The following is a 13,579-nucleotide window of genomic DNA, read 5'->3' as shown; positions in this document are numbered from 1 at the left end:
TGGATCAAACTGAAGTTTCTCTCAGAAGCAATCTTGGGGGATATAATTGCGAGAATTCATTTATTTCACATAAAAGAGGCTCAGATGTACGCTACACGCAAACTTGCCAAGTTACCTTACCCATATGCAAATATCCACCTATATGCTGATTTATCTCCTTCCACCATCCAAAGCAGAAGAACCTTCTCACATATTTCACAAGTTCTATGATCTGCAGAAATCCCGTACAGATGGGCTTTCCCACAAAATTACTTATGCAGAAGGATAACATTCTCCACATTATTACATCTCCTAAAGACCGAGAAAAAATTTCGGAAACATGGAATATCCCCGCCCCAGGAAAACAACAGGATGCAAACCTGATGCGACCAAAGAAAACTCAGAGGAGCTGCTCATAAATTGTCTACATAAATGTTACTTTTTACCTTCTGGTAACTTCACTTGCCTGCATAGATACCCTGCAGCTGTTAGGTCTAAACTATTGCAAATGGTTAAAGAGGCTGATGACTGCCAGGTGAACTTTTCTGTTCCCCCCAAAATATGCGGGTGTTAGAATCTGATACACTAATTGTTTGGTTTATATGTTTCATCTTTCAGGTCCATACGTTTAACCACCAACGATACCTAGCTACAATCTTGACCGATATAAGTCTTAATTCTTGTTCTTGGATTGTTGTTATAGTTATTATGTTTTATATGTGCACTACCAAGAGTTGGATTCCTAATATAACTCACTATGATCCAATATATCATGTCGATTAAGATCCTATCGCAAAACACTAAAGGGCTGAATTCCCCTTTCAGAAGGGCAAAAATTTGGAAAGACGCTAATATGTCCAAAGCAGACAAAGTGTGTTTAAAAGAGACACACTTCTCAGGGGTAGCTTGTCCAAAATTTACCAATAAAAAGTATCCACAAATATATATGTCATGTGCTCAAAAGAAAAAGGTGGGTGTCCTTATTGCAGTTAGAGAGAATCTTCAGTTTGTGATGCTAGAACAAGTGATTGATCTAGAGGGGAGATATCTTATACTAATGGACACATTAAATGGAAGCCATATTACTCTAGCAAACTTATACGTTCCAAATAGTACCCAAATTTCTTTTCTGAATAAAATCATATAAAAGATTAGGATAATCCAAAAAGGAAAATTGTTTATATGCAGAGATTTCAGAATCATCCCAGATAAAATAATGGACTCTACAGCTAGCCACAGAACCTCTCCCACCCTCCATCCTTGGCTTCACAAAGAAGCTATGTATGACACCTTTAGATGTCTTAACTCATCATCCAAAGAATTTAACTTTTACTCCCTACGCCACAAAACATTCTCTCGCATTGACCTGTTCCTGGTGGACAGATGAACCCTTCCAATAACTCTAGCATCAGATATAGGAACCACCACCTGGTCTGACCACTCGCCTATATTTTTGAAGCTTGTACTGGGAACACCACAAGGGAGCGCTAGGATCTTACGTAACAATGTAAATCTATTCAAATCCCCTACAAACCAATTACTGATATAAAGAGGCCCTTAGAGAGTATTTTGACATTCATTCAAGCCCAGACATAAGCAGTTTTTCTCTAGGGAATGCTCATAAAGCAGTTATCAGGGGAACACTAATATAATTAGGTGCCCAACATAAAAAGAATAAACAGGTACAAATAGATGACTGTCGAGGGTTAATTTGTTCAAACAGACTGGTCAGTTATGTTGTCGGTTCCAAATTGACCTAAGCAGGAGGAGCGCTCCTTTGAGAGACCATGCACAGACCTATACACACAGTATATGGTTTGAAACAAGTGACTCTATTTTATTGTCTGTATCTCTTGGCTTTTATAGCCAGCCCCTCTCGCAGGACGGGACGTGTGGCTAAACAGGGAATAACCTCATGATACATACATTCATCTGATAAAAACACATGACTTCTATATCTTACAATGACATAATTATTCAATAAACTTTAGACGTGTGATATATGACTCAGACAAACACATCTTTAAGAAATTGCTGATAATTCTACTATAGTTATGAACATCTGCTCTTGTGACTTAATCCTTGTGATAAATGACATTAAGAAATAGCTGATTTCACATGTAAGAGCTAGCAACTTCTTTGCGGTTAGGCTATGTCTTTGCTAAATTCCAAGACATCTGGCCTTAGCTTCCTGATTCCACTTAGATCAGACGTACTTCCTCAAAGCAGTTATGACTTCTGTTACACATACAATATATTGCTAAAATATTCTTTTTGCTAAAATAGATTGATAAGCATATATACGGTACTTAATTTTGATAAGCGACATTTATTAATTTCTTTACAGCCCCTATTGGCCCTTATCATTCCCCCATTTTGGACATCAGGAAGTCACACACAGGAATGACAATTATGGGGAATTTTGAGGCTGAGTTGATCCAGAGGAAGGCGAAAACCCTTTTAGGAAAAAAGCCAATTATCCTTGTATAAAAGGGAAAAATTCCTTCCTGACCCCAAATATGGCGATCGGAACAAGTCCCAAGATCACAGCCGACATCTGACTTTTTAAAATGTATTATTGTTTTCATGAATCTAAACAAATCTCTTATCATTTATGTGAAACATAAAGTGTATGTTTGACCGCATCACAATGGAACAATATTCATATACATTAAGAAAGGTATTTTCCTGAATAACATTGCTCTCTTCCACATCACTATCATTATGCACTATTGAATATATATCGCGAAGTGTCTTTATTGGAGTGGGGATACACAGTAAGCAAGTCCGTAAAATATCTTCCCCACTCCGCAGGTTGGGCATGCACATATGGGAAATGTTCAGTACGTCTTTTGCAAAGTATTCCCACATGTTGGGGTGTCCTTCCGCCCAAACAGTCCATCTTCTTCTTACATCGACAGTTGATGAAGAATTGTCCCGAAAAGAGAGTAGTCCAAGAAAACAAAGGGTAAATAATACACCTATCCAGACTATCAATGCTGGTGTCCAGGTTGCCATCCTCCTCCCCCACCCTGGGTTGGGCTTACTCTCCACCCCCCTCGTGGTGCTGAGGCGTTGGAACTTTCTTGCAGTGTGAGGCATGGATCCAAGTGGGTTTGCCTTCTAGCTTGACCGAGGTGGGAGTGGTTAACAGCACTTGGTATGGTCCGTCAAAGCGAGGTTCCAAAGTCTTTCTGACGTGTCTCTTTACCACCACCCAATCTCCGGGATTCAGAGAGTGGGATCCTTCCAAACTATCAGGGTCTGGAATAGAAGAGAAGACTAGGTCGTGTGTTATTTTTAGCTTTTGGCATAAGTCCTGCACAAAGGAAGTAACTTTATCATGACCCAGGGATAGAGCTTGGGGGTGATACAGTCCTAACCTGGGCACGGAGCCAAAGAGAATCTCATAAGGAGACAGTCCTGTTTTCCTATTTGGTGTGGTCCGTACTGAGTAGAGGGCCAGAGGTAGGCACTCGGGCCAAGGTTTTCCTGTTTCAACCATGGCTTTCTGTATCTTAAGTTTGAGGGTGCCATTGAGTCTTTCTACTTTTCCGGAGCTTTGTGGATGATAGGGGGTGTGAAAGGCCTGTTCTACTCCTAAGGCGGACATGACTTCCTTCATTACCTCACCAGTGAAGTGAGTACCACGGTCGCTCTCAATGGTCTCTGGTACCCCAAATCTGCACACTAACTCTGACACAAGTTTCTTTGCAGTGGCCTGGGCAGTGGCCTTCGTGACCGGGTAGGCCTCAGCCCACCCAGAAAAGAGGTCAATGCATACCAAGACATACTCATACCTTCCTGATCTGGGCAGCTGGATGTAATCTATCTGTAGTCTCTGGAAGGGGTACAAAGGTCGCGGAGTGCACTTCCGAGGGGTCTTTACTACTTGACCGGGGTTGTGTAGTGCACAGATTTCACAAGCCTTGACGTATGCCTTTGCCATCCTGTCAAATCCCGGAGCGTACCACATTTTCTCCACCAGGGCTACCATGGCATTACGAGAAGCGTGCACCTTTCCATGAGCCAAAAGGGCCATACTAGGATAGGCAGCCGCAGGTAAACACATACGGAAACCCATCATCCAACCTTCATTTCCTTTTACTGCCCCTGCACTTGCCCAGCGCTCCTGCTCTTGCCCTGAGGGGAGTAGGTCCACCTCCTTCTGTGGTGGGACAGAGAGGGTCTGGTCCTTGGCAGGGGGATCAGGATCCTCCTCCGCTGGGCAGGACCTGGTCTGAACTCTGCACACGGGTGCCCTCCAGTCCAGCAGGGCTGCAGCCTTTGCTGCTCCGTCTGCCTTCTCGTTGCCTCTGCTTTCCAAGGAGTCCCCTCGGGTGTGTGCCTTTACCTTTATTATGGCTACCTGCTTCGGGAGCATGATAGCTGACATTAAATTACTTACTGCCTCACCATTCTTTATCGGTCTGCCTTGAGCTGTTAGGAAGCTCCACGCGCGCCAAATCGGCCCATAGTCATGCGCAACGCCAAACGCGTACCTGGAGTCCGTGTAGATATTAGCAGTGACTCCCCGGGCTAACTTGCAGGCCTCGGTCAGAGCGCACAGCTCCGCTTCCTGTGCTGACATATGTGGGGGCATGGCGCGGCCTATCAGTACTTCATTCATTGATACTACAGCAAACCCTGTCACAAATCTGCCCATCTCATTCTGGTATCGTGATCCATCCACAAACATTTCAAGGTGGGGGTTCAGGAGAGGCTTATCTGTGACATGAGCAAATCCAGCTGTCTCCTGCTCCATCAGAGCAGCACAGTCATGCTGGTGCTCGGTGTCAAAAGCTTCCTCTTCGCCCAGGGAATTGACAAAAAGTTGATCCCCTGTGCTTACTCCCCCTTTTGAATCAGTGTCACCTAATGGCAGTAAGGTGGCCGGATTCAAAGTTGTGCAACGTTGAAATGAGACATTGGATGAAGAGTGTACTGCAAGTTCCATTTTGACCTGTCTAGCAAGAGAAAGATGTCTACGGCTCACCTGTGTCAGAATTCCATGTACGTCATGGGGCGTGAGGACCACAAGAGGGTAGTCTAGGACCACCTCAGAAGCTTTCTCAAGTAGTGCTTGTACAGCCAGAACTGCTCTTACACAGGAGGGTGAACCCCTGGCTACTGCATCAAGATGTGCACTGTAGTATGCTACAGGGCGCTTTTTGTCACCATGCTCTTGTGTGAGGACGGCAGTAGCATGTCCCGCCATCTCAGTCACGAACATCTGGAAGGGTTTATCATAGTCAGGCAGACCCAGTGCTGGAGCACTGGTAATCTGTATTTTCAGCTGATGGAAAGCTGACTCGGCTTCCGGAGACAAAGCAAATGGCTTAGAACTCAGGCAGTCGTACAGAGGCTGCATGGTCATGGAGGCAGAGCGAATCCACGGCCGACAATATGAAACTAACCCCAGAAATGTCCGCAACTGAGCATGGGAGGTAGGGAGTGGCATGTCCTCCACCACCTTGGTACGTTCTGGCGTGAGGTGTTTTGTACCAGGACCTAGGCAGTGACCAAGAAACACAACATGAGATTTGCAAAACTGTAATTTGTCTTTACTGGCTTTACACCCACTGTCTGCAAGAAAACAAAGAAGGCTGAGTGAGGCCGCAACGCAGGTGGGTCTGTCCGGTGCACAGAGTAGGAGATCATCAACATACTGAAGCAGGGCCACACCTGGTGGGACCGTCCATGCATCAAGTACAAGCCTCATACATCGGGTGAATTGATTTGGGCTGTTTTGTGCCCCTTGTGGTAGAACAGTCCAGCAGTACTGTTTTCCTCGGAACGTGAAGGCGAACAGGTACTGGCAATCGGGGTGGAGCGGGACGGACATAAATGCATTGGCGAGATCGATCAAGGTGTACCAACAGGTTCCGGAAGGTATGGTGGACAACAGAGTGTAAGGGTTGGGGACCAAAGGTGTTTCTAGGATGGTCACCTTATTGATTTCTCTTAGATCGTGAACCATCCGGTAGGTATCAGGTTCACCTTTCTTCCCTTTCTTTTTAACCGGGAAGAGTGGCGTGTTAGCGGGTGAGACGCAAGGTTTTAAAGCATTCAAGGCACATAACTCTGTAATAGTGGAGGCTATTGCGTCTTCCTGTGCCATGGCTAGGGGATATTGGCGGATCATGGGGGCTTTTTCCCCATCTTTGAGATATACCATGACTGGGGGTACGTGGAGATGGCCCAAGTCTGTCTTCCCTTTTGCCCAAAGGGTCTCTGGCACTGCTGAGAGAACCTGTGTATCTTCTGGGGTCAACACATATACAGTACAAGAAGGAGGCGGAGTGACCAAGTCTGCTGCCATGAGACAGAATACTTGGTGGTCGGCCGCAGAGGTACTGACATGAGCCTCACCAGAAGGATGGAGCTGAATACAGCACCCCAGGGGTCCCATCACATCGGTTCCCATGATGCAATCCCCAGCGGGTGACACCAGGAAGCGAGTGAGGACTCGTGACCCTTGAAAAGAGACTTCTATGGGCTCGGTCTCACGCATGGGTGTTGGTTCCCCGGACACTCCAACGGCTATGGCTATGGAGTCTGAGAGGGGAATACTAAGATCGTTGACTTGTGAGGTACTGACACATGATTTAGTAGCCCCTGTGTCAATTAAAAAGGGCACCTCCTTCCCCTGGATTTTTAGAGGCTGAAAAATTTGTGGCCCACGTGCGTCAGTAACTATAAGGGACACGGGGGAAGGAGTGCCAGACCTTCATTGGTAATTGGTATACCCGTTATTTCCCTGTGGGCGGGATGATGTGGTAGTGGCCGTACTTCCCTGTTGCCCCCTTTCGTCTGACATGTTCTGTCTAGGGCGTTTAGGGGCTCTACAATTACGGGCCAAGTGTCCAGTCTTCCCGCAGTTATAACACTTACGGGTCTCCCGCCTGGGGTCTGTAAGTCGGACTGTGTCCCCCTCCATGGTGTAATGTTTAACCATAACACTCTTTGCGTGGTCTTCTGTGTCCATGACAAATCCTACAGCTTTCTTATATAGATCACGCGGTTTGTCCTGTCGCCAATCGGGGGTACATGCTTTAACGCGTTCAGACAGGCGCTTATCTATTCCTTGCATAAAGGCTTCACAAAAAGCAGCATTACGTATTGCTTTTGGACAATCATATAAACCCAGATCTCTGCCAACTTCCTCTAAACGGCCAAAGTAACATTCAATAGACTCGCCCTTGTTCTGTCTACACTGGGTTAGGGCTGTACGTCTCTCTTGGGCTTTATCCTTAAACCAGGTTTTAACCTTGTCCACATATAGAGTACCACTAGGTAATGTCTGGGGGTCATCTGGGCGATCTTCAAGACCACAAAATTGAGCAATACTATTGTAAAGGCCCAGAGGACATTTTACATTCATAAGACATTCCATATCTGTCCAAGTGGCAGAGTAGTTTTTCTGTATGACTTCCAACTTTCTATGGAAAGCTGCTGGCTCTGTCTGGGGATCGGGCAGTTGCTGACACAGTGCCATCTGGTCTGTGGCGCTCCAGGGTCGCCATGTAGTGACTGTAGACCCGGGAGTTGGTCTATGTGCGTCCGTAGGTCTGTCATTAGAAGACGATGGTCTGTCAGTGTCCTCTTGTCTGACCGTGCCCAATGGTGGACTTGGTCTGTTTGGTTCTCTATAATGGGTAGTGGAGGTTGTAACTGGGAATAAGGGAATCGGTTGTCTACACTGATCCCTGGGACGTGGAGTCCCACATACTGTACAGATTTCTTTAAAACAGGCATTCTGTTGACCACAACGTGGACAGTCCCAAGCCGGACCTCTATTTACTTCAGGGCCCGGGGATCCTGATTGAGGGCTGTAGGGAGGTGTATCCATCTGGGCAGTAGCCTGTGGATACGTAGGAGGCAGGGGTGGCAAATTGGGATACAGAGAATTAAAGGGATTATTAGGAGACATTGGTGGAACGGCCGGGACGACAGGAGAGACTAATGGAACCGTAGGGGTTTCCATGGGAACGTCTATTGGTGGCCGGGGCATAGGACAATAAACTAAAATGCCCTCGCCTCGGGACTCGGAGTCCCAGTGTTCGTCTTCTGCTGTTTTAGAGCAGTCCAGAATAGCCTTCATGCCTTTTTCCAAACCCTTTTTTCTTATTTCCTTTCTATGCTTATCCTCATATTGTGACCAAAATTCATAATTGAATGTTCCCGCCTTCTTAAGGCCTATACGTTTGTAAACTTTATAGGCTTGTCTGCAAATGTCCTCCCCTTCTCTATCTTTAATTATCTCAATAGGAGTCTGATATATCTTAGATTGTTCAGATCCCATCTTGACCACTTCCGACTATTCTTCACTAAGTATACAGGACGTATATTTCACACAGTAAACTAAGATAATCACTGAGACTATCTGGGAACACACAGTTCCCTGTCCCGGAATAGATTTACAGAACTAAAACGTGGTCAACTTCAAACACTAGGATTCAGGGGAGACCAGACTTCACCTCTTAGGGAACTTTTAGTAATATTATAACAGATCCAGAGTAACAATATGACTGCCAGAAATGAGACTATAACAATAACAATTATTTCAATCTCCAATACAGACAACATGACTCTTTAAGTCCCAATGAGTGAGTTCTTCCGTCTAGGACAGTTAAATGAACTTATTCACTCTAAAATATGGACGGGGCAGAAAATATAGGAAACAGGCAACAACATACCTCTAGTCCGTTAGAGACACACAGATCAAAAGAATCCAGACTGTATAATAGTAAGATAAGCTCTTACCTGTACACCGGTGTTTTAGTCTGGGGTCTCCGGATCCAATATCCACGTCAACGGGCCAGGAGTTTGTTTCAGTCTACTGGTTGCGATGTCCCGTAAAGGTAAGCCCCGCCCCCTTAGTTGGGCGCCAAGAACTGTCGAGGGTTAATTTGTTCAAACAGACTGGTCAGTTATGTTGTCGGTTCCAAATTGACCTAAGCAGGAGGAGCGCTCCTTTGAGAGACCATGCACAGACCTATACACACAGTATATGGTTTGAAACAAGTGACTCTATTTTATTGTCTGTATCTCTTGGCTTTTATAGCCAGCCCCTCTCGCAGGACGGGACGTGTGGCTAAACAGGGAATAACCTCATGATACATACATTCATCTGATAAAAACACATGACTTCTATATCTTACAATGACATAATTATTCAATAAACTTTAGACGTGTGATATATGACTCAGACAAACACATCTTTAAGAAATTGCTGATAATTCTACTATAGTTATGAACATCTGCTCTTGTGACTTAATCCTTGTGATAAATGACATTAAGAAATAGCTGATTTCACATGTAAGAGCTAGCAACTTCTTTGCGGTTAGGCTATGTCTTTGCTAAATTCCAAGACATCTGGCCTTAGCTTCCTGATTCCACTTAGATCAGACGTACTTCCTCAAAGCAGTTATGACTTCTGTTACACATACAATATATTGCTAAAATATTCTTTTTGCTAAAATAGATTGATAAGCATATATACGGTACTTAATTTTGATAAGCGACATTTATTAATTTCTTTACAGCCCCTATTGGCCCTTATCATGACCTATTAGATAAAATTCAAAAACAGAAAAAACCTTGCAAAAATCTTTAACATTTGAATGCCAAACAGATCTGATGACATTAAGGCGCATTTTAAGATCAATTTTATTAGAAGATTATAACAAATATCAGGTCTATTGGCGTCCTAATTTGTACTCCTTGTTTGATAAACCCTCATAGTTAATGGCCAACCTTACGAAATAACGTCATTTTAAAGCTAAAAACACATATATTGTTAAAAATGATAATCTGATAAGACTCTCATCTCCAACAGATAACAGAAGAGTTTAAAACCTTTTACGATAGGTTGTACAACCTAAAGGATGACCCATATACTCCTCAACGTAACTCAGCTATTATAAGCACCTTTTTAAACAAAGTGGCCCTGCCCACCATAGGAAACAAAAAACACAAATTAGATAAACTCATCTCAATATCCGAGGGGATGAGGGTGATTGGCGCTTTAAAATTTTTTAAATCCCCTGGCCCTGATGGGTTTTCAAATGAATACTACAAGATTTTCTCCCAGGATTTGACCCCATACCTTACCCCCACCTTTAATGATGCAATGTAGGAGATGTTACAAGCAACTGTAGTCACTATCCCTAAGCCAGGTAAATCCTCTAAGCTTCCAGCGAACTGTAGGCCGATCTCACTCTTAAATTCAGCTACAAAAATATATTCAAAAATTCTAGTCACAAGACTCCTTGAAATCTTACTTGTTATAATCCACAATGACCAGGTGGGATTTACAAAGGGCAGGCAGGTGGTGGACAGTATGAGGAGGACATTGAACTTGATCGCAGCCATGAGGTTGAGTCAGACGCCTTCTCCCCTCCTTGCCCTGGATGCAGAGAAGGCATTTGATATACTCCACTGGGGATTTGCTTTTGCCACCCTTCAAAGATTTGGCGTACAAGGAAAATGTTTGCCAGTGATGCGAGCCCTTTACACTACACCTTTCACCAAAGTTCTAGTAGACGGAGCCTTATCTTCACCCTTGTATATAACAAATGGTACCCGCCAGAGGTGCCCTCATTCCCCATTACAATTCATAATGATCATGGAACCATTAGCAGAACTGATTAGAATGTCCCCAGAGGTCAAGGGTTTTTCCTTCGGGCTCAGACAGCACAAAATTGAATTTTTCACTGACGATGAATAGTGTGAGATATTATATCCCTATTTAGTGGGGCCTCGTTTTATAGGCTAAATATAGATACATCACAAATACTAGGCATCAACGTGGATAAAACGTTGAAAGCAGATATTCAAAGAGAATTCGCCTTTCAATGGTAACCTGTAATTCCACATCTAAGTATAAAATTATGCCACACACTTTCTAACATTGTTTCTATTAACCCTTTCCAATCCAATTTGTATCCTGGTTTTCCTAGGGGGCTTAGTCTTTTTCTGCCATTATACAGCGGTGCTCTCTGCTGGCTAAAGCCAGTACTGCATGAGGTGACACGCTGGATAGGTTCCGACAGCAGAGAGGCTGGCAATATACAGTAAGGGAACCCCAACGGACACCTTCCAACATCGGAGTTATACAGCCTTAAATCATAATGTCTGCAGACGTCAGACAGTGGATTGGAAAGTGTTAACTTGGGCCCCTGCTTTCATCTGTTGAACAAGAATTGGTGAAACTGGGGAAGACAGAGCCTTCTTGGTTTGGCAGAGTAACACTATCTGACAGCGGCATTTAAATCCCCCAAACAATGTTCGGGGGTCCCGTACGCCCTTCCCCCGCGGTGAGATCGGGGGAACTGTGCAGGTGTCATGGCATTTGGGGGCCTTCTGTAAGGCCCCCGGGCTGCCCTAGGAGACTGCCTATTAAGCCATCCCCGTGGGGTGGCTTGATAGACTGCCTGTCAAAAAGTAGTATGACGGAATGCTATAGCATTCCGTCATACTGCTGGAGCGATCCAAGCATCGCTGGTTGTGGTCCCTGCTGGGAACTAAAAGAAAGTGAAAAAAAAAAACATTAAAGTTTTACTTATTTATTATTAAAAAAAAAAAAAGTTATAAAAGTTAAAAAAAAAAACTTTTGCCATATTTGCAATAAAAGAATCTAAATAATTAAGCAAAAATATGTATTTGGTATCGCTGCATCCATAAAAGTCCGATTTAACAAAGTAGTACATTACTTACGCCGCACGATGAACGTCGTCTGAAAAAAAAAATAAAGAACGCCAGAACTGCGCTTTTTTGGTCACCTTGTCTCCAAGAAAAAATGTAATAAAAAGTGATCAAAAAGTCGTTTGTATACAAAAATGGTACCAACAGAAAAGTTAGGACATACCACACTATATGAGCCCTCACACAACTATGTCGCCAAAAAAATAAAAAAGTTATTGTGCGCAGAAAATAGAGACAGAAAATAATTTTAAAAAACCAAATATATTTTAAAAAAATACAAGTAGTACAGCAAAAAAAAAAACTAAACAAGTTTGGTATCATAGTAATCGTACTGACCCATAGAATAATATTATCATGTCATTTTTGTTGCAGTTTGTGCGCCGTAGAAATAGAGAGTACCGAAAGATGGCGGAATGTCATTTTTTTTTCAATTTGTCTCCACTTAGAATTTTTAAAAAGTTTTTCAGTACATTATATGGTACATTAAATAGTACAATTCAAAAATACAACTCGTCCTGCAAAAAGCAAGCCCTCATACAGCAACATCGATATATAAATAAAGGAGTTACGATTTTTTAAAAGGGGGAGGAAAAAACAAAAATGGAAAAAAGCAAAAAAGCTCCGTCAGTAAGGGGTTCATATATGTTATTCAGAAACCACTAAATGGACTGCAACATAATCAACATTAATGACTGAAATGTCACTTCTATGGAGTATAAATACTAGTTGGCTTAAATTTATTTTCCTTTGATTACATGTATACTTACTTTTGTATGTCTAATCTTGTTCATAATATTGTGATGTTAAACTATTTTCTGGAAAAATTCATTAAAAAAAACTAATTGAGAGAAAATAAACAGTAAGAAATTTTAAGAAAGTTACCAGATTATGGGATATATGGCCAAATGGTCTGATTAGCGAACATCAAGAAACAAAGGGACAGTAGATATACTGCAGCATATCTCCTTAGTCTACAATTTGGGCTTGTGGGGCTACAAATATAAAGGATCGCTCAGTACACACCGTCTCCCCGCCTACTCTAAGGTCATACAAAGAAGGGAGGGTTGGAATCGTAGGAGCTCTGAAAAATCATGATTCCCCATTTTGGCCATAACTTGGCAAGAGGCCCTCTGATCGTGAATATGGGCCCAGCATATTTTTATTCATGATTTTATATATTCATTGATATCAAGTGTGACACAAAAAGTATGCCCTGGTACGCAGATATGCCATTTGGAGTGTTACTGAGCTCATATCACCATATATGTAGATGTGCTTTGCTTTGATGGCCTTCCGGATTCTGAAAATATAATTCTTATCGGGCTGGGACCTTCATACATTCCAAAATCTTTAATAACACATTTCCCTCTTATTTAACTCATGGTGCCTAATAAGCTGGAAAACTCAGCCATAGATGAATCAGCTTCCTGAAGCTTCATTAACAGGCAAATGATTCAAACAATGTGATTTCCTCATGCTAACTCTAGCTAAGCAGACATTTGGGGTCAGGAGACCTGAAGAAAATGGGGCATATTTACATCACAGCTAAGGTGAGGTCATACAATTATCTTTCTAAAGGCAACATCCAGCAAGCAGGGGGTAGGAAATTAGCATCTACCTGCCACTAGCTAATTTTATTACCATTGGAACCAGGGGCGTATTTATAGAGGATGCAGGGGATGCAGTTGCACCTGGGCCCAGGAGCCTTGGGGGGCCCATAAGGCCTCTGTTCTCCATATAAGGAGCCCAGTACTATGAATAAAGCATTATAGTTGGGGGCCCCCATTCCAGGTGTTGCAATGGGGCCCAGGAGCTTCAAGTTATGCCTCTAATTGGAACACAGGATTTTCTGGCCTTTTGTACATCAAAATCCCTGGCAGATGCAAGGGAG

At 43.2% G+C, this 13,579-nt stretch overlaps 2 protein-coding genes across 2 annotated transcripts in view; both read right to left on the bottom strand.

Annotated features, from left to right (window-relative positions):
• Positions 1–13,579, bottom strand: part of LOC136626156 (alpha-2-macroglobulin-like) — a 459,985-nt gene that overhangs the window by 250,880 nt on the left and 195,526 nt on the right. The gene's annotated exons all lie outside the window — the stretch shown is intronic.
• LOC136626154 (protein NYNRIN-like) lies at positions 1,793–9,478 on the bottom strand. The gene is made up of 2 exons (XM_066600958.1): positions 8,746–9,478; positions 1,793–5,565 (listed from the first exon to the last, which is right to left on the bottom strand). Exon 2 carries the CDS (start codon positions 5,438–5,440, stop codon positions 3,023–3,025), a length of 2,418 nt encoding a protein of 805 aa, XP_066457055.1. The 5' UTR covers positions 5,441–5,565; positions 8,746–9,478; the 3' UTR covers positions 1,793–3,022.

The sequence above is a fragment of the Eleutherodactylus coqui genome, chromosome 4 (genome assembly GCF_035609145.1).
Source record: "Eleutherodactylus coqui strain aEleCoq1 chromosome 4, aEleCoq1.hap1, whole genome shotgun sequence".
NCBI classification, from domain to species: Eukaryota; Metazoa; Chordata; class Amphibia; order Anura; family Eleutherodactylidae; genus Eleutherodactylus; species Eleutherodactylus coqui.
Note: the sequence above shows the minus strand (reverse complement) of the source record. Positions and strands in the feature narration are given on the sequence as shown.

Coding starts and splice junctions, on each gene's coding strand:
- LOC136626154 (XM_066600958.1), bottom strand. CDS start 5,440: ATGCCACTCCCTACCTCCCATGCTCAGTTGCGGACATTTCTGGGGTTA.